The sequence below is a fragment of the Podarcis gaigeae genome, assembly GCF_964106915.1.
Source record: "Podarcis gaigeae genome assembly, chromosome: 4".
Lineage (NCBI taxonomy): Eukaryota > Metazoa > Chordata > Lepidosauria > Squamata > Lacertidae > Podarcis > Podarcis gaigeae.
This window is the reverse complement of record NC_139677.1, coordinates 52,175,281-52,201,865: the sequence shown is the minus strand read 5'-3', so window position 1 is coordinate 52,201,865 and position 26,585 is coordinate 52,175,281. Positions and strand designations below refer to the sequence as shown.

Below are 26,585 nucleotides of genomic sequence, written 5' to 3'. Positions count from 1 at the left end.
TGCTAAAAGTCCTCTTTTCCATTTAATCACACACAGTGTGCTATTTTTGAGCTGTAATTCAGATGATACTGTTGAGGTGATCTTTCTTCTTGTGCTTTTATCCAGAAAGACATTTGCAGCATGTTTCAGAGCCACACATTCTTCCCTTACTCATTCCACGCTCCCCTAATCTCAGGGAGCAGATTAGAACAAAGGAGGGGACACACAGAGAGACTAGGAGATTGAGAGACAGAGACACAGAGAGAAGGGATTGGCTCTGCCAACATGCACCCCCCCCCAGAGATTACCTCCCTCCTAAAGTGGGGCCCTCAACGGCACACAGGTTCCCCATGATGAAACATGATGGTGGTTTCACCCTCTGACTCTTAACCACTCCTGCTCTCCCCTAAAGAAGTCTCTTCCCTGGGTCCAGTTCAATCTAGACTACACCCCAGCTTCCATTGCTTCTTTCACAAGGGGTTGGAGCTACCCTCTAATCCTGCTAACCCCCCACCCCATGCTATACTCATGTACTTGTTTTTATAGACCAGTCGACTTTCGTGGAAGCTGGCTACAAATAAGTGAGGTTTAATCAGGGTGTTATTCTGCAAGCGACTACATCAGGTTGCTGAGGACCAGGATTAGTAATTGAGATGCAAGCATTCCGTGGGGAAAGTGTTAATGAACCTCCACAGGCAAGGGACTGCCTAGATTCTCTCTTTGTTCTGAGGCCAATCACTTTACCTGTACACTAAGGAGAAAAACGAGGGCATTTCTGCTTTATTTCCTAAAATCTGGATGTAAAACCAACTGCTATTTTGTTCCCTAGGAACAATGATATTGCAAAAAACGATGAGGACCTTTAATTCAGTGGCTAGGATCCTTGCTGTGTCCGTCTTCATTCTGTGTACCACTACAGGGCAGAGAACAGTTAACACCTTTACAGGCAAGTAGCAAAACACTTTACTGATACCTACATAGTTTCACGTTTAATTTTAATTTGGACGCGGCACTGAACAGTGCTCTTCAAAAATCTACTTTTACCTCAGGAACCATTTATTTTCAGGACAACTCTTGCGATTCATCCTAGCTCATTGGCGATTATGGATTTAGTGCTTGGTGTTTTTTGGATATAGGATTCTGGGTGGCAAGTGAAGCAGCTTTTTATCATGAAGCGCCTTGAAAAAGATGCGAACCAGGGTCATTATGCTATGTAAACTATAGACCAGAGAAACTGACTCTGCAGAATTATCTGAGAATTTGTGGATGTGGAGGTTTTTCAGTTCTGTTTCTAGCTCTGGAATCCTGTGATCCCGTTCTTGATTGGGGTGGTGGTGAGGTTAGCTTAGTAAGCAAGACTGGCTAGATCAGTTGTGGTGAGGCTTTCAACAAGAGATGTGATGAACAGGAGTGAAGGATGTTGCACCTGCAAATGTGTGTGCTGACCTTTGTTTTCAAAACAGTTGGTTGATGGGTCAGAACCATGAAAGGACCCAGAATACGGCCCTCATGGGATCACCATGCTGTTTTGCCTAATCATGGATAGGAACAATAAGACTGTGTAGCTCTTCTGTTACCACTGTATTCAGATCAATATTTAAACATTGGTTTAATTTCTTATTGACCCTTACCATCTAGACTGGGCTATGATTTCTGAATAATTAGAAATATTTGCTGTTCTAAAAGTATATCCTTAAAAGTTGAAAGCTTTTGCAGACAGCTGCATTCTGAATGAATTAAAACCAGTAAAAAAAAATTTTAAATTGTCCAGTAGCACCTTAGAGACCAACTATGTTTGTTCTGGGTATAAGCTTTTGTGTGCATGCACACTTTTTCAGATACCTTAAAAACTTAGTTGGTCTCTAAGGTGCTACTGGACAATTTTTATTTTTTTTAAATTTATTTTGACTACATCAGACCAACATGGCTACCTACCTGAATTTAAAACCAGTAGTTTCATTACAGTGGTAGCCACTATGAATCCTATAAGATTGTAGCCTGTGCGGTGGTGGTTGTGTAATCAGTATCATTGGTTCAGAATGTCAAGATTTTGAGAAAGAAAACCGAAGCTACATGCTTCTCCCTCTCCCACCCATGCTTCTGTTCTATAAGGCTATTGAATAACACTGTGCCCTGAGCTGCTATTTGCTGCAGGAGGCCTGACTTATCTCATTATTCGTAATTTGTCCCAACATTAAAAGTGGAGACTTTGAATCCTCAGCTAGTGTACATAACTTTATTCCCAGACATTCTGCAGTAGCCTTCCAAATACTGAATTTTGCAGAAACTTATTCATAACAGAATGACAAAGGAGAAAAGAAAAACAGGTGGATAGGAAAAAAGAAGGGTAAATATGTGTTGTAAAGGTAAAGGTAAAGGTACCCCTGCCCGTATGGGCCAGTCTTGACAGACTCTGGGGTTGTGCGCCCATCTCACTCAAGAGGCCAGGGGCCAGCGCTGTCCAGAGACACTTCTGGGTCACGTGGCCAGCGTGACATCGCTGCTCTGGCGAGCCAGAGCTGCACACGGAAACGCCGTTTACCTTCCCGCTGGTAAGCGGTCCCTATTTATCTACTTGCACCCGGAGGTGCTTTCGAACTGCTAGGTTGGCAGGCGCTGGGACCGAGCAGCGGGAGCACACCCCGCCGCAGAGATTCGAACCGCTGACCTTTCGATCGGCAAGTCCTAGGCGCTGAGGCTTTAACCCACAGTGCCACCTGCGTCCCCCGAAATATGTGTTGGCATCACCCCAAAGGGGTGTCATTCTTTCGCATGACATTTCCACTGGTTATTTGCCACAGTATATATATCATGTGTTATTTAACCAATTACCGTAAGTATGCCATGTGTAATTTACTTTACCTGCTGTCTTCACACATTGTTAGCAGTTTTAGTCTACTGAATATGGTATATTTTTTTACCCAAGAACAATATTGCAAGACTGTAAGACATTTGATTCACATAACCTTTGTCACAGTCTCCAATGGATGTAGTAAATCAATATTTCCAAGAATCATGATATATTCCTGTTGCAAATAATCTGTTACAAACTTGGAAGTTTTCTGCTATTGCTAGTTGACAGGATAGCACTTTAATTTTCAGAAATATGTTTGCTTGCACAGGTGAAAAGTACTGCCAAGGTGATAATCAGTCCATAATAATAAACCTAGTAATCACCTTCTTACGGTCATACTGGAAATTTCAGCTTGTAGCTGGTTAAAAGAATCCATCCAACAAAACACATTTTAATTAGTTTAATGGCAGTCTAATCCTTGTGTTTGGAAGCTATAGAGCAGTAAATGCTAATTTGTAAACATTTTCTGAATTGTCCCTAGCAACCCTACACAGGGGAATTGTCCTTCTCTGAGTGCTGAACTCTATGCTCTGAACTCTAGGCTGTAGGACGGGTGGGATAGATTTTGAATAAAAACAACAACAACAACAACAACAACAACAACAACAACAACACAATACATAATAAAACAGGATTTTAGCAAATGTATAGGACTGCTGATCACACTTGGATTTCCTTCCAATCTTTCTGATTGATGTACACATAGTTGCAAGGAGATCCCATTTTGCTATAGACTTGGCAATATAATAATAATAATAATAATAATAATAATAATAATAATAATAATATTTATACCCCGCCCATCTGGCTGGGTTTCCCCAGCTACTCTGGGTAGCTCCGAACAGAATATTAATAATAATACTAATACTAATAATAAAGTGACAAAACATCAAACATTAAAAACTTCCCTAAGTTTCCCTGCTTAGCATTAGACATAGAATACCACTTCATTCAAGGAAAGCAAGTTGAAAGAAAATTTACTCTTCCTTCAAAAACATGAACTAGAACTAAATAAAGATTTAAAATGTTTAAAGTTACTTCTATCTTTACATTAATTCTTGCACTTGTTGTTTATTGGCCTGGCTGTCTTTCTTCTGAATCTCCAGATTATTAGAGTACATGAAAAAATAGATTAAACCTAGACATACTCATTCTTCCTGTAAATCAACTGAAATTCATTGGCTCTACTTTAAGCATGATGGGAAATCTGGATCCAACCTAATCTGTTTGAACACACACACCAATAACAAAACAGTGGCTGGTCACCTGCAGTTGTTCCCAAGTACATTGATAGGTGAGTGCTTTTGAAAAATCACCTACTGTGTCACTAATTCCTATATCACTCTGTCTTTCTTTCTCTCTAGAGAAAGGTCTCTCCTTGCTCAGCTACCATTTATGCAATTATACTATAGACAAAAATGTGAACAAAATGGTTGCCTATCGAAAGTCGTATGAAAAGGAAACACTATGCGGAGGGTGGATTCCGTGGAGGACTTGCACCAAAACCTATTACAACGAAGAATATCATCCTGTCACCGTCCCAGAGAGTATGAATCTGACAGATTGTTGCAGTGGGTATGAGCAAGTTGGTCTCTACTGTGCCTTATGTAAGTATTCAATGAAAAATGAAAATTAGAAGAACTGCAAAAATACAACACTAGAATACCTGCAGATGCAGCTTTGAGTCAGCTCACTCCAACCTGGGCATGTGGGCTTTCAACACAGTGGGACATGAGACAAGTTAGCTTTGTACACACTTAACCTATACCAGAACTGTGACTTTTGCATATAGGCTCTCTTTATGCGGCTGTGTGTCAGCCACAGTAATCATTACAGTCTATATGTGTCATGAGGGAAGCTGTTGGGGCCCAGAGCTTGCTCTTGGGTGAACTATCAGCGCATAGGTAATCTTCATGCTCAGGCTGTGTATGAACAAGTCTCAACGAAACCTGTGGGTTTCAGCTATTTTAAGGGGGAAGTATTCACAGGTCAGATCAATTATTAAATTATTACTGCTCTGGCAGCTGAGGTTAAAATAGATCTGTATAAAACAGCATGTCATTTGTATCTAAACTCTGTTTTAGTTGGAAAGGCTTAGTAAAGATAACCTGCTTTCAGATTAGGCTCCGGAAATTTTGTTGTTACCTGCTTGATGATCATATCCAAAAGACGTGTTGCATTTTGTATGTCTCATATAACACTCACTCACTTCTGTTATCATTGAGTTCATATTAACTCAAAGGTCTTTTTTAAAAGGTATCATCATCATCACCACCATTAATAGTTTTTATTTAGTTTTAAATGGGGTGGCTTTTTTTTGGGTACTAAACATAAATGTATACCTAAGCAGCAACACAAAGCAGAACATATTCTGTAGGAACAAAATTTCCATTAGCCTGAACAAGGAAGTGCTGTCTCTCAATCTGCCCTTCCATCAAAATAATCTATCAAGGAAAAGGAAGTAGAATATTTTATATGAAAGATTAGCACATGCTATTAGCATCTATGAAGGCAAAATAAATTAAGAGAACCATTCTGAGGCCTGCCTCTAAAATAGTAATGGGTAAACTCCCAAGCTCAGTTTTGGTGATTCCAAGTTTTCTTGAAAAGTGATCTGCAGAAAAAGAATAAGAAGAAGGGGGAAGGAGGGAAGCGATCTGGGAAAAAGTCCTATATTTTGCAGGAGTCTCATCTCCATTTGTAACACTGGTGCAGACACTCTTGTGTTTCTGCAAACATATATGTGTATTGTCAGATTGCTCCCTGGGAATGGAAGTTTCCAGCACTTGTGATGGTGGACAGCTGCTTGAACATTGAACTGTTTCCCCTCAAACAATTGCACTTGGGAACATGAGAATGTTGGGGACAATAAAACATTGTCTTGTTTGGTAGAAACAAATTGATCCAAATAAAGAAAATGTTTATCAAATGAATGGAAGCTTATTAAGATGGTCTGGTCACATAGTTTACAGCAGTTGGCCAGTGAGATTAGGGGCTTGGCAATAAAAATAAAATGTGTTTTGTGAATCTGCCTACAAAGAATATGCCGTTTTTGTTAATGTCATTTCATAGTAAGCAAAAGAGCTGCAGTCATGTGCAGAAAAAACTATTGCAGAGGTGCCTACAAAGCAGTTGGGCTTGTGTGGTCCATTGAATGCTGACTGTACGTATGCAAAATCTTTTCTAGCTGGAGAAGAGCATCTGAGAGAAATGCTGGCTGAGTCATAAGCTAGCTCAGCATTACAAGCTTAACAAAATTATATTCTGAGTCATAGAATTGTAGGGTCATCTAGTCCAATCCCTAAATCAGACAATTGAGAACTTCAGTGACATGAGCTTCTACTCTAAATGTGGGCAGGCACCTAGACACAAGTTGCCCTTGGGTCCTGGTGGAGCAGAAGCTCTTCTTGTCGTTAGGTTAAAGAAGCTTTCTAAATTCTGAATTTCTTACTCATTAGGGCTGTCCCATTAAGCTTCAGCAGTGCATGTTTCATTTGTCTCCTTCAGACCGTTCTTTCTAGACTTCAGAGCCTTAGTCACAGCTTCTGTGAATGGTAATGCACTGTCTAGACATGGTCTTAAATAAATGATGAAAAGAGGAAGTTGACAACTAGTGAGATGAATTAACAGCATGTCACTAAACTACGGTTAATGTTTTCTCTTATGTTAGAACCCAGACAAAGCTAGTTTGACTAAGTGATTGGAGCTCAGAGTTCTGTGGGGCTCTTCGGTGAGAATTTTCCCTTGATACATTTTCTACAATCCCACTGGAAACCATAATTTACTTCTGCTTGGATGGCAGACTAAGGACCAATTCACACTTTATGTAGCAGATACGTTTCCTGTTTGTCCGCTCTGCGCGTTCACACACACATTCTAATGACAGAATAGGGAACATATGCTTTGCTTAAACTGTAAGCTTGTAGGCAAGGCTGTGTTATCTTTTATCTGTGTACAGTGTCTCATTCTCATGGGCTATTGGTACATAAATACTATACTAGTGCTGCAAATCCTGCTAAATTAATTAACACATAGGGAGAGTGAATGCTCACAAGGAAGCTATGGATTTCTGATATATCCACTGCATAGACACCTATGCAATATTATAGGGGATTTTGAGGAGACCAGCAGTGGACACACAACAAATACATCAGCCTCAAAAAATATGTGGGAACTCTCTCTCTCTCTCTTTGGGTGGTTTATATAGGAAATCTGATCAGATATTTATGAATATTCACTCTGTCTTTCTTCATCAAAAACAGTAACATTAACCCTGATGGTCTAAAGTTTTTCAAATCAGTTTACAGATTTAAAATAGTTCTAAAAATAAATAATAAAGCACAATAAATATTACAAGCGCTTTGTCATTCCATTCTCCTTATATTAGTTATGATGGAGCTTTCATGCATGTATACCGTACACATTTTTGCCACCCTTGTGAGTAAATCAGGAAGGCTTCTACTCACCCAAGGAACATGTCAACTGATTTCCACCTTTTAAGCAGTTGCTTGACAGATGGCTCCCTCTGGGAGTTGCTCGTATAACAATTATAGCTTGATAGACTTTGACAGGGACATGTTGGATGTCTGTCTTTGTGTTTGGCTGATGTAAGAATGAAGACCTTGACATTTCAGATTAATGCTTTCTATGGCTCTGAGCCAGAATTGGTACACAACCCGGTTCCTTGCGCTGATTTTTCAGGGTACTTTTGTGGCCGTGACTTGCTACATGTTTGTGCCATCATTTGCAGATTACATAGGCTGGATCTACAGGCATGTTTATTAAGCTTGGACACCTGCTGTTTCCTCTCAGCCATACCACACATTTACAGCACATGACTTTGTTCAGAGGTGGTTTTAGGCGTGACTGGGGAGGTCGCACTGGGCACCCTGCTGCAGGGGGCACCAAAACAATGCTTTAGAGTGGTGTGAGGAGCTGGGGGTGCCGAATTTTAGTGTTGCACAGGGCGTCGCTGAAATTTGAGGGACCAAAGTCCACCACTGCTTCCCTCAAAGATTCATGGGAAGTGTAGTTTGTTAAGGGTGCCAAGAATTGTACATCCCTAAGGGGTAAACTACATTTCCTATGATTCTTTGGGAGAAAGCTATGTGTGTTAAATGTGTTGTAAATGTATGATGTTGTTCCCAAAGGAGCAGCTATCCAAGCTGTATCCAGTGTTGTTATGAGGAAGATAGAATAGCTTTAATGAAAACAAATGCTGGCTAAGATCCAAAGTACTCAGTGAGTTTCTTGATTAATAGTCCTCCTCCCCAGTCTCCAAAGAAAGACATTCAATAGCATCTTGAGGTATGGCATGGTGGGGTACGCAGTACATGTGTGCGTGTGGTGGGAAGAGAGGAATAAAATAATCCTGCTAGGCCATACTCAAGCTCTTGGACATGCCTAAAGTAGAAACTCTAAATCCTTGCCAGCAGATGCAATTTTTGTTGTTAAATGTCTTGTTCTGTAGCCCTAAACAGTTCCAGTGAATTTGCCTCAAGACCTGGTGCCTGTCCAACGAAGGAAGTGGAAGTGTTAAATATTTCATGCACATTGGATTTGGACTGTCCAGAACATAAAAAATGCTGCGAGACATCAAAAGGCACTGGCTGTTCTGATCCTGTATCAGAAGGTACAGTACTGACCCACATTTGCCACCTTCTGACAGGTCTGTGATCAGAAATGTTGTGGTGAGGCGTGCCTTAGAGTGCACACAGTGCATCAATGCAGAGCAGTCAGAGTCTAGATGTAGGTAGACTAATATCCTTAACATTATTCAATTGTATTTGCATACATTGCATACATTTGCATACATTGGTCAGAACACTGGAAAGGGAAAACAGGCCCTCTTCTTAGGAAACATTTAGGCAGTTTGTTAACCCTTATACTTTCACAAGGAAATTTCTAGAAGGGACCTGAAATATTCATGTGTCTGTGGCCTTTCCCTCCAGCAAAAACAGCCCTTTATCTACTGAAGGTTGCAGTTTTATGTAAACACTTACCTGGGTCTTCTGAGTACTCATGCATGGGATAGTTTTGTATGGTGGTGGAAGGAAAAGGCCAGATCATATTGTCTGTAGAAACACAAAGTCTAATTCCTAATTTATTTAACAGGGAAACAAATTTGCCTTAACTAGGTGAGTAAAAGATTATGCTTCTCAGATAGCCTTCCTTCTAGCTTTTTACCTTTTATATCTACTTAGAAATAAGTCCCATTCAAGTCAATGGGACATTTCCACAGGGCATAGAATTCCAGTCTGAATGTGTGTTTAGGTGGAACTTTGAAAAGCCAATAAGAAGAATTAAAACAGGTTTATAGAATCTAAAACAAATACAGTACAGTACATGATTGTTCAGGAGCTACACTTTTGATAATCATTTAATAGTTGAGACTAAGAAATCAGAAGGATGTATTACTGATTTGCTGAGCAGATTAAATATGGCTGTTGTAAATGAAAAGTCCACTGTGATAACTGAAAACCTTTCCATTAATATAATGTTAACCCTCCATATAAATGGTTTCCTCTCTTCAATTCCAGAGCAAACAGTGCCAAGATACTGGTATGATGTGTCAGTCCTGGTGAAAATGGATTTTGATGAGTTAAAAAGAGTGGATCCAAAACTTCTGAATCATTCACGGCTTCTGCACTCTATGGTATGAATAAATACAGTAGTCTTCATTCTAATACATACAGTTCTGTTGATTCTGCTGTAATGGTGCAACAGAACCTAAATAGGTTCCATGACTACCACCTACTGGAGAAGGCACAAATCATCTGAAAAGACATCTGTACTTCCTCCTTAACACACATGCACTCCTCACATTAAAAGGCATAGGCTCCTATAAGTACATGCATGCAATCTTCTTTTCATTCCTTTTCATTCTACTCAAGATACACCTGAAGAGGCACCTTCCGGAGGCGGCGCGAACGGTAATGGCTGCCCTTTCCTAACCGGGAGAGGGAAGCTACGCTGGAAAAGGGTCGTCCGCTACGGCGAAGCGGAGACCCATTCTGGAAAACCGCAGGCAGCGGAAGCCTGCGGTCTCGGGACCCGGCGGGCGCCAGGAGCTACCCCCGAAACGTTGAGGGAACCCCGTAAGGGGCTCCGGATCGCAGAGGGGGTAGCGGCGCTGTGGGTCTATGCGCATTCAGCGGAGCGAAGCCGCGTTGCCGTTGCCGGTGAGCGCCGACCTTTCTTCCTTCAACACAAGACTCTAAAACGTAACAACCCGTGAGTAATTGAGGACTCTACTAAATTTCGGGACTAAAAATATTGAAAATAAGCTGAAAGCGGAGAGACGAGGAAAAGGAAGTCCGTCCTCCGCAGCCATTGACTTTTAAAGCAAAGAGCAGGAGGAGTGGAGGCATAGAGAGAACTTTTGACAGCTCAGATTGAGCACCCGCAGAAATTACTTTTCCCTTTAAAGACTGTAAGCAATTGATTTTTGGACTTTTATTAGGACTTATACACTCCTTTCTTTGTGGATTACAATTCTGTTTAAGAAGCCCAGGTGTCAGAACTGCCTGAGCAGTAGAACTGTCAGACTGCAAATTTGGATACATTCTATTTAAACTTTGAGACAGTCTGAGGGAGTTCAGAATGGTTACGTTCTTGCATTTTGGAACTCCAGTAAGCACAACTTGAAATATTGTGGCAAACCTAAAACCAACTCTGCTAAAACTACTTTTGTGAAGATCCCTAAGTATTGGTTCAGATTTCGTATGTGGAATGGACTCTTCTTCCTAGGACATTTTATGCTCCCCCTAGAGGATTGAGGATTTACAACAAAAACATTGTTTTACTTTCTATTTCCCGGCCCTTTGTTTGACTGCTACTATCTGGGCCGTAGCTTTCCCATGGGAATAACTCAGCTTGACCTTGACTGCTAGATAACTTTGGAATGAGTGGCGCAAAAAGAAAGGGATTAAGAACCAGACAAACAACTCTGACAACCGTAACTGCAGCCTCACAAGCACGCAGATCATCTGTGCCCACTTTGCCCTCGGAGGAAAAAGTTACCTCCCTGTCACAGGCAGGGGAGGAACAAACTGAGGATTTACAACTAGAAGAGATGGCCTCTGGAGGATCTGGTTCTGTACTAGAGAGAATTCTTGAGAAATTGGAGTCTTTGGAGAGGAAAGTTGACCAACAAACTGCGAAAATTGACCTTAATACAGAAACTTTAAACAAATTATCTGGGCAAGTTGCACAGAATGCACAAGCAATCGGACAACTGAAGGAGGCTGCAGGTGAAAATCAGAAACTGGCCGAAGAGACCAGCCAAAGAGTGGGAGAGTTGGAAAAAGAAGTAAGGCCGCTCAGTAAGCAGGTTGGGGAACACCAGACTTATCTCTCCATGTTGGAACTTCGGAACAGGGAGATTAATTTAAGGATAAGATCGATACCAGAAGTGGAAGAAGGTAATCTAGCTGAGTTTCTGACCAAAGAATTCTCCAAGTTCTGGGGTCTAGAGGAGGAAGATTTTAAAATTGTGTCAGCCTTCAGACTTGGAAGACTTACAAAGAGAGAAAGGCCCAGAGACTGTTTGATTACGTTGAGATCAAAGGAGGAAAGGGACAAGATTTTGGGCCTGCACTACGGAAGCTCTTTGAACATTTCGGACAAAAGAATTGAGATTTTTAAGGACATTCCTAAACAGCTGTTGGATCTTAGATCTGAATATTTGGATTTAGTAAAACTGCTGAGAAGCAACTCAATCATCTTTAGGTGGGACTTTCCCCAAGGACTATCTTTTACCTTTAGAGGGAAGAAGATTAAAATTAGAACTTTGGAAGATAGGGATAAGTTTTTGACTGCCTACGGAGAGGACCTTCATAAAGGACTTGAACTACCCTCAGGGCCTGAACCACCACAGGTGCCTGTACCTCAGAACCCTGAAGACTTACAGAACAAAATACCATCCCAAGGAAACTAAACAGATCTATCCAGGATGTCTCTGCAACTTTTAAGTTGGAATATAAATGGCTGCAACAGCCCGGAAAAAAGGAAGAAAATCTTTCACATATTAAAAAAGGAGCAACTCGACATTACTTGTTTACAAGAAACACATGTGACTAGGCTCCACAGAAAAATATTGGTAAATAAAAGGTTAGGCCAAGAATTTATATCTTCGGACTTAGTTAAGAAGAGAGGAGTGGTGATATATGCAAAGGAGAGCCTCTCACCAAAATTTCTATTTAAAGATGAACATGGAAGAATTTTGGCAATTGAAATACAGCACCAAGGAGAGAAAATTTTGATATTAGGAATTTACGCTCCAAATGAAGGGAAATCAGAATTCTACAAGAAGTTGCATGAGATTATGCTGGATTATCTGGACTATGATAACATCATCATGATGGGAGATATGAATGGGATCGTTTCAACGAACATGGATAGGTCACAAAGCCAAAAGGTTACTAAAGATGGCAGACTACCAAAGACCTTTTTTGAAATGACAGACAACATGGACTGGATTGATATATGGAGGACAAAGAACCCCTTGGGGAAAGAAGGAACATTTTTCTCTGAAGCCCAACTGACTTGGACAAGAATTGACCAAATATGGATTTCTAGAGGTCTGGCTCCTAAGGTGAAGAAAGTGGAAATCTGCCCAAAGACCTGCTCCGATCATAACGCGTTGAAAATGGACATGACATTATTACCAACCGGCTCCTTTAGATGGAAGATGAATGACAACTTGTTTAGAGATCAGGAGATTATCAAGAAGGCCAAAAAAACAATAAAGGACTATTTTGAGATAAATTTGAACACTGCTGTGGAAAAAAGAACAATCTGGGACGCAAGCAAAGCTGTGATGAGAGGGTTCTTGATACAACAGAACGCCATAAAGAAAAGACTACAAAATGAGAAAAAGGACAAGATTTTGGGGAAAATCAAAGAGTTAGAGAAGAAACTAAGAGTAAACCCGAAGTCACAGCCGATCTTGAGAGAAATTAAACTTCATCAGGCACAATATTCCAAACTGATAAATCAGGAAATAGAATGGAAGATTAAATCAATGAAACAAAAAACATTTGAATCGGCTAATAAATGTGGGAAACTGCTGGCTTGGCAGTTGAAGAAGAGACAAAAGCTGAACATAGTAACAAATTTGGAAATAGAAGGAAGATATATTCAGAACCCGGTGGAAATTAGAAAATGTTTCCAGAAATATTTTAAGAAATTATACACTCAAGGGCCACAAAATGAGGAAGAGATTGCAAAATTTTTGGAGAAAAATGGACTTAAAAAACTATCACAAGAAAATAGATCACTCCTGAATAGTAAAATAACACGATTAGAGATAGAACATGCCATTCAGAATATGAAGCTGGGCAAGTCTCCAGGGCCAGATGGCTTGACCTCCAAGTACTATAAGATATTAAGTGACTATTTGATTCAACCACTGATGGAGGTCAGCAATGAAATTATGGAGGGAAAGAAGGCGCCTGAATCGTGGAAGGAAGCTTTCATCACATTGATACCAAAATCAGAAACTGAAAAGACACAACTTAAGAACTACCGTCCCATTTCCCTTTTAAATGTGGATTACAAAATATTTGCTGACGTTTTGGCAGGAAGACTCAAAAGAGTTTTAAATGAGACAATTCATAAAGACCAGGCAGGCTTTCTCCCAGGAAGACATTTGTTTGCTAATACAAGGAACATTATTGACATTTTGGAACTTTTGCAAACAAATATTAACACTAAAGCAGTTTTAATTTTTATAGACGCGGAGAAGGCCTTCGATAACATCTCTTGGAAATTTATGAAGGGGAATTTAAAAGAAATGGGAGTGGGGCGGGGTTTTGAAAATGGGATTGACGCGATTTACTCAGAACAAAAGGCAAAACTGATAGTCAACAATGTGGTTACAGAAGAGTTTAAGATTGAAAAAGGGACACGACAAGGCTGCCCGATTTCCCCCTTGCTGTTTATTTCTGTCCTGGAGGTGCTCTTGAACTTGATTAGAGGGGACCGGTTGGTGCAAGGGATTCAGATCGGAGCGAAACAATATAAACTTAAAGCTTTTGCAGATGACCTTGTTTTGACATTGCAAGAGCCAGAATCTAGCACAAAAAGAGTGTTACAATTGATTCAGGACTTTGGTCGGGTAGCGGGCTTTAAACTAAATAAACAGAAAACTAAGGTGTTGGGAAAAAACTTGACAGATGCAGAGTCAGAACGGTTTCAGAGAGAAACAGAACTAACTGTGGTTAAAAAAGTGAAGTACCTAGGGGTAAACATAACAGCAAAAAATCTGAGTCTATTTAAGGACAATTATGAAAAATGTTGGTCTGAAATTAAGAGAGACTTGGACAGTTGGTCAAAATTGAAGCTTTCTTTGCTAGGCCGAATTGCTGCTATTAAGATGAATGTATTGCCTAAAATGTTGTTTTTGTTTCAAACATTGCAAATTGTGGATAAGACGGAGTGCTTCAGGAAGTGGCAGAGAGATATTTCTAAATTTGTCTGGCAGGGCAAAAAGCCCAGAATTAAGTTTAAGATATTAACTGATGCGAAAGAAAGAGGGGGCTTTGCCCTGCCAGACTTAAGGTTGTACTATGAAGCCGCAGCTTTCTGCTGGCTAAAAGACTGGCTACTTCTAGAGGACACTGATGTGTTAGATTTAGAAGGTTTTAACAATGCATTTGGTTGGCATGCATACTTATGGTATGACAAAGTTAAGATCAATAAGGCCTTTAAGAACCATATTGTCAGGAAAGCAGTGTTTAATGTCTGGACAAAATACAAAGACCTATTGGAAAATAAAACTCCAAGATGGCTATCACCTCTGGAGGCTAAGGCCCGAAAAAGACCCAATATGGAGGCCAAATGGCCGAAATATTGGGAAATAATAGAGAAAGAGGGCAATAATTGGAAATTGCAGAGTTTGGAAAAAATGAAAGACAAAGTGCGAGACTGGTTACATTACGCTCAGATTCAAGAAATTTTTAAAAAGGATAAAAAGTTAGGATTCCAGGTGGAGAAATCGAAGTTGGAAACAGAATTGTTAGAACCTAAGACTAAAGTACTCTCAAGAATGTATAACTTGCTGTTGAAATGGAATACACAAGATGAAATGGTTAAGTCGGCCATGATAAAGTGGGCACAGGATATTGGGCATAATATTATGTTTGAGGATTGGGAAAGGTTGTGGACCACGGGGATGAACTTCACGGCATGTAATGCTCTGAAGGAAAATGTAATGAAAATGATATATAGGTGGTACCTGACCCCAGTTAAACTTGCCAAAATATGCCATGTGCCAGACAATAAATGTTGGAAATGTAAGGAAAATGAAGGAACATTCTTTCACCTCTGGTGGACTTGTCCCAGGGTGAAGGTCTTCTGGGAAATGATATATAATGAGCTGAAAAAGGTATTTAAGTATACCTTCCTTAAGAAACCAGAGGCCTTCCTCCTGGGCATTGTCGGCCAGATGGTGCCAAAGAAGGATCGAACATTCTTTTTGTACGCAACAGCAGCAGCAAGGATACTTATCGCCAAGAAGTGGAAAACTCAAGATCTACCCACTCTGGAAGAATGGCAGATGCAGCTGATGGACTATATGCAACTGGCTGAGATGACTGGCAGAATTCGAGACCTGGGAGAAGAGAGGGTTGAAGAAGATTGGAGGAAATTTAAGATTTATTTACAAAAATATTGTGATTTGGTGGAAAGTTAAGTAGGATGTTTGATCATAAATAATTGGCCACCACAAAATCGGATCGGAATGGGATGTAAAGTGAGATTAAGAGAAATTAATTTGCAGAGGACTATATTTAAATAAGTGGTTATAAAATTTGCAAATTAGATGATAAATTGCATGGAAAAAATCTACGATGATGAAAATGGCAGCGGGAGATGTGAGGAAGTCCAAAGAAGTTATGAAACTCTGTTGAGATAAAAGTAAGGTTGTTTACTGTCTTTGTACTTTATTTTGTAAAAACCCCTAATAAAAATTTTATAAAAAAAAAAAAAAAATGAAGAGGCACATAAGTCTTCCCCTTAAATATATACTGGTAAGCTTGAAAATACCCATTTTTTCTCTCTCTCTCCGACCTTTTGCTCTCAATGCACAGAGCCAGACTTTTACTCTGCGTGAATCTTGATCAAAAGCAGGGATTGCTTGTGAGTATTTTCACAACCAACTAAGCAGAGAACGCTTGGTGTGTAGAATGTAATTAGCAAAAACTTGGTGTGCCAAAGGTGTTTCCTGCTTGGCAGGGGGTTGGACTCGATGGCCCTTGTGGTCTCTTCCAACTCTATGATTCTATGAAAGGCAGAACTATTATGTGTTACGTTATAAATCTGGCTTCTAAGATCCCAGAGTTTCAGTAGCAGGTTCAAATTAACCCCTTACATGTTTAAAGCGTGAATAAGAAAGTTGCAGGACCATGCCAGCTAGCTCACCCCTTGCTGCCAGAGCACTTGACAGCCATGGTCCCACTGGCCATGTTAATTGAGCAAAGTGGCTCTAGGCACACACTGTGATGCCCATGCAAGGATGATTTGGGGGTCAAGCTTGTGGCCTTTATTTCTTGACTAATTTTGATTGTACTATTTCCTCCATGTGTGTTTAACACGAAAGGATTAATTGCATGACTTAAGTTTCACACAGTTATGTAATATATAAAAAGAGTTTCTTCCTTTTACAGATTACTGGCGCACTATGGCCCCTGGATGTATCAGTGTATCATATTCGTACAACACAGGCAGAACCCTATACAGAGACATTGGTTTCCCAGGTTCTGATTGGACTGCAAGAGCTTGTTCCATTGGCAAACGTTTCTTCTTTGTTGAAGGACATTGTCATGCGAGTGTATGAAGTTATCGACATAGTTGTCCAAGGTTGTAACATTTAAAATATATCTGCCATTTGCATAGTTTTGAGGAAAGAGTTACGTAAAGCTTTACAAACTTAATTTACAAATGAGAAATAGGACCCTCTGTAAGGTACTTTGTAAACATGAGAAACTGGGATCCTTAGGCCGAAGAGGAAATTGTGTGGATCCCATGTATAATTTGCAATGTGTGGGTGACATTGACAAACCTCTCTTTCACACTGTGAGACTTTCCAGAAGCCCTTTTTGTTTTGGCTTCCAGCTGCACAAAATACTCTCGAGATTCTGCTCAAGGATTTATAGCAACTGCTAAGTAGTCTCAAAGTTAGCTCAGATTTATATAGCTATTTTGGGATTTGGCCTAGCATGTTATTTTATCTGTGGGGTTGTTGTTGTTTTTGTGTGTGTGTCAAAACCAAGAAGTTTGCAAAGCCTCTCTTTTACATTTAATTTCAGCAAAAGGAAATAAATGTTCTTAAGCAGAATTCAATGTCTGCTGCAGACAAGAAATTTGTATTAACCCAGGAGTTCTCATAAGCATACTTCTGAGAATGAATACAAATGGATACACATTTTAAGCAATCTACCGAAGTATAAAGTGGTAGGAAATTTTGGTCAAATAAAATGTGCTTTGTTTTCAGTTTGTATTTTTCCCTTCTGGCTATAGCAAGTCCTTGAGAAGTTTTACAATAAAATCCATTTAAAACCAATTAAAAGCCACATAGACTATAAAATTAAAATGAGTGGCATAGAATAAAAAGAACATTAAACAAGCAGACCATTTTATTGCACCAAAAGCCTGAGGCGGGGTGGGGAAATGCTTTAAAAAATTTTTGTTGTGAAAGAAGAGCCTCCCTCAGAACCACAGAAGATGGTATTGAGGCTGGCTAACCCTGATATAACTGCCCATACTTTCCCAGCTATCAATCAACTGAAATTAGGAATCCAGGTGACATATTTTCCTTTGCTTACAATGGTTTGAATTTAAGCTATGTAGACAAAGGAACAGGGGTTTGCAGGCACCACCGATCAGTTTGCCTCTCTAAACCCTTCTTCCTTTGCCCAGGCACTTTGAAATCAAATTGTGTGGCAAGCACATGAGGTTGTAGCTATGACTTCACCAACCCAACCCAAAATATCGCACATAAGGGGGTGGGGAAAGCAGCCTTTTAGGCCTCGTGGGTATAAGCTGTACAGCATCTGAAATGAAGGCATATAGAAGAATGCAGGGGCTGATTCCATTATTATTAAAAATGCAAGATACTGTGTTTTCTAAACACAAAAACTGCTGCTACAGTCTTCTTTGTGCTTCCACCTCTCACAATATAGTGGTGGTGGATTTTTTTTTTATTAAAAAAATCTAAAGTCTGCATCAGCTTTAAGAAACAAATATAACAAGGCAGGGCTACCACTGAAAAGGTCCTGCTCTTCGTATTCATCAGCCTTACTTTCAAAGATTGGGGCATTTAATCAGGGACTGTCCTGAGTACATGAGCTTATGGAAGGGTGCATAAAGACAAGATTAAACCAAGTCAAGCTAAATACATATGTTACATAGCTGCCCACTGCATCTGAACATTCTTTGAAGTAAAAGGAACAGCATTATAACTTCCCATCTATAGGCTAAATGTTAAACTGAAAATAGCTAAATGTTAAACAAAGGCAGGTGTAAATGGACAAATGCAAAAGCACACATTATTGCCAGAAGAGACAGTGATCAGGGATGATGGGTGCCTTACTTCAACAACACCACATTGGCTACTCCTGATGCATGCAGATACCGATTTCAGCCTTCCCTTGCTCACACTTACATAGCCAAAACTACCAACAACACACAGGAGAAGGCACGGGTGAAAAGAAAAACACCACAATTTTTGTCGCACGTTCCATTTGTTCAATGAATCGTTAAAGCGAGCACTTCTGAAGAGGGGAGTTCTGGGAATTGCTTTGTAATTCTGTCTGCTTTATTATTAATTTAGATGCCACAGACTCTGGTCCAGATTCACTCAGTGTTCTATTTAAAATAAGAAATTCTTCTGTTTCAGCTACAAATTCAACATCTGCATCACCAGAACTCAGCAGACCAGAGGATTCAAAATGCTGTAAGTTACATTTTCTTTTTAAAACTATTACCTTTTGCATCCACTTTGTCTAAGGGAAATAGTACATGGCCACCTTTTGGCTCATTTTTTCTCAGAGGCAGTATGGAGTGGAGCACCACACACAAAAAAATAAGTCCTAAATGAACATAAAAGGATATTTTATTTCTCTCCTGACGTCTGCCTGAGTTCTGATATCTACAGTGACATCTGGTGGCTTGTATGAAGAAATCAGCCATCCATTCCATTACGGATTTCTTTTTTCACAGACTCGTTTAATTCCTTTTTCACTGTGAAGAAAACTAATTTAATGTGCATGTGCATTACTTGTTTTCTCATCACATGACTGCTCAATACAGCTGAATGTGCAAACTGTAGAATGTGTTTTAATAGGTAGGCGAGGTTATATTGACTGCAATTTATCCCACCAGGTGCCCACGCATGTGGGCTGAACAGAGTTTAAAGTCCCATACTTAACAGCAGAATGTAAGTACAGTGGTACCTCGGGTTAAGTACTTAATTCGTTCTGGAGGTCTGTTCTTAACCTGAAACTGTTCTTAACCTGAAGCACCACTTTAGCTAATGGGGCCTCCTGCTGCTGCCGCGCCGCCAGAGCCCGATTTCTGTTCTTATTCTGAAGCAAAGTTCTTAACCTGAAGCACTATTTCTGGGTTAGCGGAGTGTGTAACCTGAAGCGTATTTAACCCGAGGTACCACTGTATACAGAAATAGGCTGTGAACAGGGCCCTAGGCTACTCCACTTGTGAGGCCCCTCCCCATCTCCCACCCTCACAACTAGAAGAAAAGGGAAGAGTGTTATAAACAAAATTGAGTGAAGCTAAGGATGAAATTCACAATTTCTCCTCTAAAGGACATATTACAGTGGTACCTCAGGTTAAATACGCTTCAGGTTACAGACTCCGCTAACCCAGAAATATTACCTCGGGTGAAGATCTTTGCTTCAGGATGAGATCAGAAATCATGCTCTGGCAGCGCGGCGGCAGCAGGAGGCCCCATTAGCTAAAGTGGTACCTCAGGTTAAGAACAGTTTCAGGTTAAGAACGGGCCTCCGGAACGAATTAGGTACTTAACCCGAAGGACCACTGTATTGTTAAATACCATGGTGATTTTAAAAACTGCATAAAATTAACACTGGAAAACTTTTGCAATAACTGAACTTTGTAAACCTTTTGTGGCCTGGACAGGCCTGGACTAGTTCCCATGTCTTGTTCCTCTCTAAGGAATCAAGTTCAGACTTCATGGCTTTTAACCATGGCTCAGCATCCTCTGAGGTTAAACTTTGGACCTCTTGGAGGCTTGAAGGTTCCCAAACCTTCTCTGAGTTACTAACAACAGCTGTATCTGCTATGACTGTTTTAGCAAACTCCTGGGCAGGGCAGGCTGGGTCGTACTCTTATATACCTGCTGGGATTGACAAGGCATCTGACCCTCACATGAATCTCATAGCTCTCCTGTAGCTGCCTCCTATTAGTTACCATTTAACTCTTGGGGAAAATAATTAGCATCACACGTCATGTGCATGGAAGTTGCCGAACCAATTAACCAACTAGAAGGATTACTGTTAATAGCACCAGTTTTCCTATAACTTGATATTGCCGGATAGTTTTGATGAACTGCAAAAGCATTTTTAGTTTGCTTTCTGTTGCCACCCTGGAACTTTTCTTTATTAGTGCCTCTTTGTTTTGTACAATTTCTTGCAAATGAAGGAAAACAACTTTTCTGCTTGTATATGTTGATAATATAATTTTGGTTACTGAGGATAAACAAGATTGTACAAAAACAAGATTGGGTGCAGGCCTGGCCTGGACATAGGCGTCGTGACTGTGACAAAGGTGACCTGTGTCCTTGCTTGCTTGCTTAACAGCTGTTGGGAACTTCAAGGTCTCTGCTCTCCCTTCTTATGGTCTTTGTACTGGACCTGGAGACTTCAATAGAGAGCATTCCATGTCAAGAAGGGGGGCAAGTGGGCACTCTATCAAATGACAGGGCAGGAGTTACACGGAGCAGGGCCTTTTCACCGGTGGTGCCCATTGTATGCCTCGCTCTTCCCAGACCTGCTCTCTTTTGGCCTGTATTTTGGAGCTTTATAATTTAGGAAGACTTTGGAAGAACTGGTTGACAAATCTTATCAGTTGCTGACATTGAGTGGATTTTATTTGCTGCTATTCTGTGCTTCTGGTGCACCAGGGTTTACACCAGTGTAATAGAGTTGGCCCGGATGCCAGAAGGGATACAATTTACGAGCTTTCTCCATTATCTGCACAGCAGGGGGTGTTCAGTCAACAGTGCAAAGGCTGAGCTGAAGCATTCTCTGCCGGTTACCTGCTTTCAGCAATAGGGGTCGCTGTTTGGTAGTACCCAATTGGTTAGCTGTCAGATTCTAGAGCTCCCTATTGGTGGTTCTTAGGTAATTCACAAAATACAGAGTCCATTCATAAAACACAGTGTTCATTCATAAAGCACTAACATAAATCTCCATCGCTATATATTGGGTGTATATTTCAGCAGTTGAACATGCAAGTTTATGGCTATGCTGTAGTGTAGTGTTTATGCGACTGTGAATAAAAGGTGGCTGGGCTCATTGTCTCGGGGTTTGGGGGGGGGAGAAGTGAAATTGATTTCTAATACATACCCCCCCTTTATTTCCATAACAAGTCCATGAGTCTGTACTCTGAATGGTGACACCAGGGACCTATAAGTTACAGGGCTTGTCAGTCCAACCCCTGCACAGTCTCATCAGGGCTGACCTTAAGGTCTTGCTTCTGAGGCATGTACAAAGTATCAGTGAACAAACTGACCACATGAGAAAAAAAATTGTGACATTGGGATATGTGTAGATCTCCACTGTGAGGTAAATAGAAGTCACCCTAGGGTAGAAAACTAGCTGTCTGAATTCACCTTAGTTCCAGCAAAGCAAAGAATTCATTTATTGTACATACCACCGTTCAGTAGAAATTTGCCAGGAAGTTTACGTAAAATGATACCATTAATAAATAATTACATAAATAGAACCAATTCATAAACTAGATAATGCTGTTGTGACTTTGGGACAGTAGTCTGTAGGATTCCTGAGTCTCTTCTAATCCCTGGGGTCCTAGATCCATCAGTGGTTCAAATCTAATGGAAGTCAGGCAAGTTTTTTTTGTATGTGAGTTAATGGCCCAATGGACCATTGTTAATATAACAAAAGAAGTTGCTCAGTGCCCAGGGGCAAATGGATTGGCCCCCTCCCTCACCTGTCTGGTAGTGAGAAAGACAAAAGCCAGAGTGTGTGACAGCTGGAGGCTGGTTGCAGGCAGAAGCTGGGGTCAGAGCCATGCTTGACTTCTGCTGGAATCCAACTCTAAGTATGGGAAGTTAGAGTTAGGAGTTATGTGAGCTAGAAACTGGATGCAAAAATGCTACAGGCTGGAAAGGCAGAGAGAGAGAGACATGGCTGATGTCTACTTGAATTCAAGGCTGCAGCTATGGGAGAAACAAGACCTTCTTGGGGTGTTAATTATGTGATCCCCTCCATCATAGGCTGAAGTTGTATACATGTATAAATAAACCATATATCATAAAGACACCACAGTCTCTGCTATGGCTTATACCAAGGAAACCAAACCCTGAGTATAAGCACCTGGAACCCCTTACTGCTCAGAGACCGGGGTAGCGTGCAGCAATACTTTTGGTCTGTAAATATACTTGGCCATTTTGAGGCCTCAGACTGGTACACAAAAGCTTCCTTGATCAAGTTTTCTGTATTGAAGACTTTGTTTCTTGCAGCAAAATATCATTTTAAGAAATTTGAGTTCTCTAGCAATGAAGTACTGAAGATTTTGTCTTTTCTACATAGTTGGATTTTGCCTGGAGAATTTTAATGGTTTGCATAATTGCTTATTCTGCTGTAGATTTAGCCACTTCTTTAAGCTAATTGAATCAAGAAACTTACATTTGCATGAATGAATAAACATGACGCTGTTGAATATTTAACTCCTGTCAAGACATGGCATGTGGTTTCCACAGTCCTGCATACCACTACTATTTATGTAACAGAACTCCTGTGAATTTGCCTTTTAATACAGCGCTGAATAATGTTTCAATTGCAGAATTCAGAATGCATTTATTAAAGAAGTCCCCCTCAAAATAATATAATATAAGTCTTCAACATTTTATATTGCTTTAGCTTCTTAAGAAATGTAGATGTATTCATCTTGTGACAATCCATGTTGGCCCAAGACATTTTGGTGCTTGAAGTGGCTCACAGATTTTGCCTCCCCCACACCAGGGTTGACACTTTAGAAAAGTCTTGTTGCTTCAAACATATACCAATTTGTCTGAAGCAAATCATTTCACCCTGCTGCATGGCAGGACTGTCATTGGTAGCCAAATACTTTGGATGTGAGAAATAGAATGGTGTTCAGCTTAAGGACTTTTGTGTTTTTTTACAGCTTTTGTATGACACAGGAATGCTGCCACAAGTCAATCTTGTATTAATTTTGTAAAAATAAAATAAAAATGACATGCAGTTTCTCAATCTCATTATAGTGATGTCTTTTCCAGATGTTGTAATGCATTTCTTCACATTCTCTTATTCCCTGAGTAGCCCAGAGATTAAGATCAGCTTTATAAGATCTCTTTCCTTTGGAGGAAAGAGCCCTGGACACCTCTTGTAGTTCGTAGCATCTGTCTATTTAAAAATACATATAAGTTGGGCATATAACAAGCTCCTAGAATATTTTTGTCAGAAACCAAAAACATTAATTCTGAGCCCCCTATTTCCCTTTTCATCACTGTGCCCCTAACAATCTGGAGGGTCAGCTATTCCTCTGACCATTCAACCCTTGGGGCCAAAAGTAAACAGTCTCATAAGTCCTTCATATACATGGAAGCAATCCTGGATCATTAGGGGCTTGGGATACATTTTATATTGACTATGTACTTTGCTGACTTCAGCTGAGTTTGAACATTTCTATTGAAGTGGATGAAGCACTTTTTATCTCCAAATCTCAAATAAATGCATATAAGGTTCTATACCTAGGCAATAAGGTAAGAATTCATGTATAGCAGTGATAATGGTATAGCTCAGATTTTTGCTGGTAACTGTATTTTCCTCACTTAAAGAGCCATAGACAAGTGAACAATGAAGGAAGAAAAAAGAAAATAATAGGTGTTAGCAGACGTTTTCTTTTTGTTTAATTCTGTAGTGCAGAGGTTTTCAACCTTTTTGGGTCCACGGCTCCCTTGACCAACCACATTATTTCTGCGGCACCCCTGTGGGGCTCAGGAGCCCAGTTATGTCACCCCTTGCCTACAGAGCTGGCAGCCCCTCAAACTTTTCCAAACACCCTCCCTTGTGTTGTGTTTCCTCAGACTCCTCTCCCCTCTCCTCGGGAGTCCTCTTGGAAGTTGCAGCTGCTGCCCTGGTCTCTGAGCTGCTCCCCCCCTGCCCCAAAGAGAGGGGCCTCCTTACACTGCCCCACAGGGACCTGGGACTCGTCTGTCCATTCCCAACAGCAAAGGCTGGTGGACTGGCTGGCTAGGCTCCCTCCCTTGCTTACTCCAAGGCCACCAGCTCCTGGCAACCAGCACCCCCTGGCCAGACCCAGAGGCACCATTTGCCTGGGAAGCTTGTAGCCAGGGCTGCTGCAACAAACAGCTGTGCAAGCCTTTGGGAGGCAAAGATGTGAGAGGGCATCAGAGGGAAGGAAAGAGGGACAGAGGCCAGTATTGCTTGCAGCACCCATGACCACCATTCAAGGCACCCCATGGCACACTGTTTGAAAACCACTATGTATAACATTTTAGTTGTTATTTTGTGTGTTTATCTTACAGTAAGCCAATCAGAGTCTTTGAGATTGTGCATGCCACAAATGCAACTGAATGAATTAACAAATGATTAAAGTAGGATTAGGATTATAAATGGTCAGTCTAGCATTTAAATTTAATGTCAGGAGGCAATTTTATATAAATGCACAGTGAATTTGTATTCCTATTATTACTTAAGGGCTGCAATTGTATGCATATTTACCTTTGAATAAAGCTCATGGATTATAACAGGGATTACTTCTTTGAGTAAGATTACATAGTACACATGCAACTGTGGTAACTCTCACCTAATTGCTATTGCAGATGCTCCAGCTATTAGAAACTACAAGATCTTCAGTGTTACTAGCAGCAGTTTTGAAGTGGCTTGGAATGTGAATTCGACACGGAACCATTCGTTCAATATAGAAATATACAAAGGCAAAGAACTCGTGCAACAAATGGAAACCAATGATACCAAACTAGATGTGTTCAATCTGGAAGCAGGCATAATGTACACAGTGAACATCAGTGCTGAAGATTGTGGCAAAAAGATTGTCTCAAGTAGAAAAGTAAAGACAGGTAACAACCATTTTAGAATTTGGTTTTCCTAGTATAAATCTGGACTGTCCAAGATATTGTGTTTATATTTCAGGTCAGACCTTCAGCTGCATTTCATCATTGCTACTCAGCCCACTTGAAGGAGTCAGTGCAGATTTATAGCTAATCTTCATTGCCTAGATTAATTACTGTCACATCATAATTAGTATGACCTACTAATTCATATAGTTTTGTCATATACCGTATTTTTCCTTCTATAACACGCAGATTTTTTCTTCTAAAAAGGAAGGGGAAATGTCTGTGCGTGTTATAGAGCGAATGTGTGGTCCCTGGAGCCGAAAAATCATGCAAAAATCAAATCGCGGCGCTGCACGCTGCACGGAGAAGCGAAAGAGAAAGCGGCTGCTTTCCTGCATTCTGCCTCAGGGTCTTACTGCCCACCCTCCTCTGTTTCGTTGCTGTGTTTGCTGAAACGGAACAAAGAGCAGGGAAAGCCCCTCCCCTCCAGGCAAGCTCCGGTGCTGCTGGGGGAGAGGGAGAGAGAGGGGGGAAGGGAGAGAGAGAGGGCGGAGGGGGAGGGAGGGAGAGAGAGAGGGGGGAGGGAGAGGGAGGGGGGGGAGAGAGAGAGAGAGAGAGAGAGAGAGAGAGATGGCTGGCTTGGGTGGGGGGAAACTTTTGCCTTTCTTTCCCCCCTCCCGTTAAATCCCTCTCCTGCATTCTTAGCCAGCTGCTTCTCTGCACACCCCTCTAATGTCCCTTCTTTGTTTTTCCTTCGCTCCCCACTTAAAATGTGGTTACAAAGCATGGATCCTCAGGATCTTTGCATTGGGTCACCCCAAATTCACCATCAGATCACATAGCATGTCCATGGCTACAGCCTGCCCCCCCAAAATCACGCACCCACTGTTGCCTGGGGCTGCAATGGTGCAAAAATGTGGTTAAAAAGCATGGATCCACAGGAATTCTCAGGATTTTGGCATTGGGTCACCCCAAATTCACCATCAGATCACATGTCTGTGGCCACAGCATGAAGCACAAAAATGATACATCCACTGTTTCATTCAGAATGTTTTTTCCCTTGTTTTCCTCCTCTAAAAACGATGTGCGTGTTATGGTCAGGTGCGTGTTATAGAGCGAAAAATACGGTAGTCATATAATTTTGAAATGTGTTTTGATAGATCTTTCTGTGCTCAAATGAATATCACACCCCACCACCCATATTACTCACTTAATATTTTGTCTTTTAGATGCCTTAGTATTTGGTTTAACAATAAGGATCTTGAATTATAACTTCACGGATCAGCTCCTCAACGCTAGCAGTATCGAATATCTGGCATTTTCTAGCATTCTGATGACTGAGGTAATACTAAAAATATATACTCCTTTTTAAAAAAACAAAAAATGGGATATTTTATTCACAATAAGGACTAT

At 40.7% G+C, this 26,585-nt stretch overlaps 1 protein-coding gene across 1 annotated transcript in view; it reads left to right on the top strand.

Moving 5' to 3' along the window:
• Nucleotides 1-26,585, top strand: part of UMODL1 (uromodulin like 1) — an 81,049-nt gene that overhangs the window by 35,498 nt on the left and 18,966 nt on the right. The window contains exons 3-9 of the mRNA XM_083734746.1: nucleotides 4,198-4,440; nucleotides 8,304-8,465; nucleotides 9,373-9,488; nucleotides 16,501-16,693; nucleotides 18,666-18,788; nucleotides 24,921-25,175; nucleotides 26,402-26,514. Of these exons, the coding sequence (XP_083590872.1) occupies nucleotides 4,198-4,440; nucleotides 8,304-8,465; nucleotides 9,373-9,488; nucleotides 16,501-16,693; nucleotides 18,666-18,788; nucleotides 24,921-25,175; nucleotides 26,402-26,514 (1,205 nt within the window). The remainder of the gene's footprint in view (nucleotides 1-4,197; nucleotides 4,441-8,303; nucleotides 8,466-9,372; nucleotides 9,489-16,500; nucleotides 16,694-18,665; nucleotides 18,789-24,920; nucleotides 25,176-26,401; nucleotides 26,515-26,585) is intronic.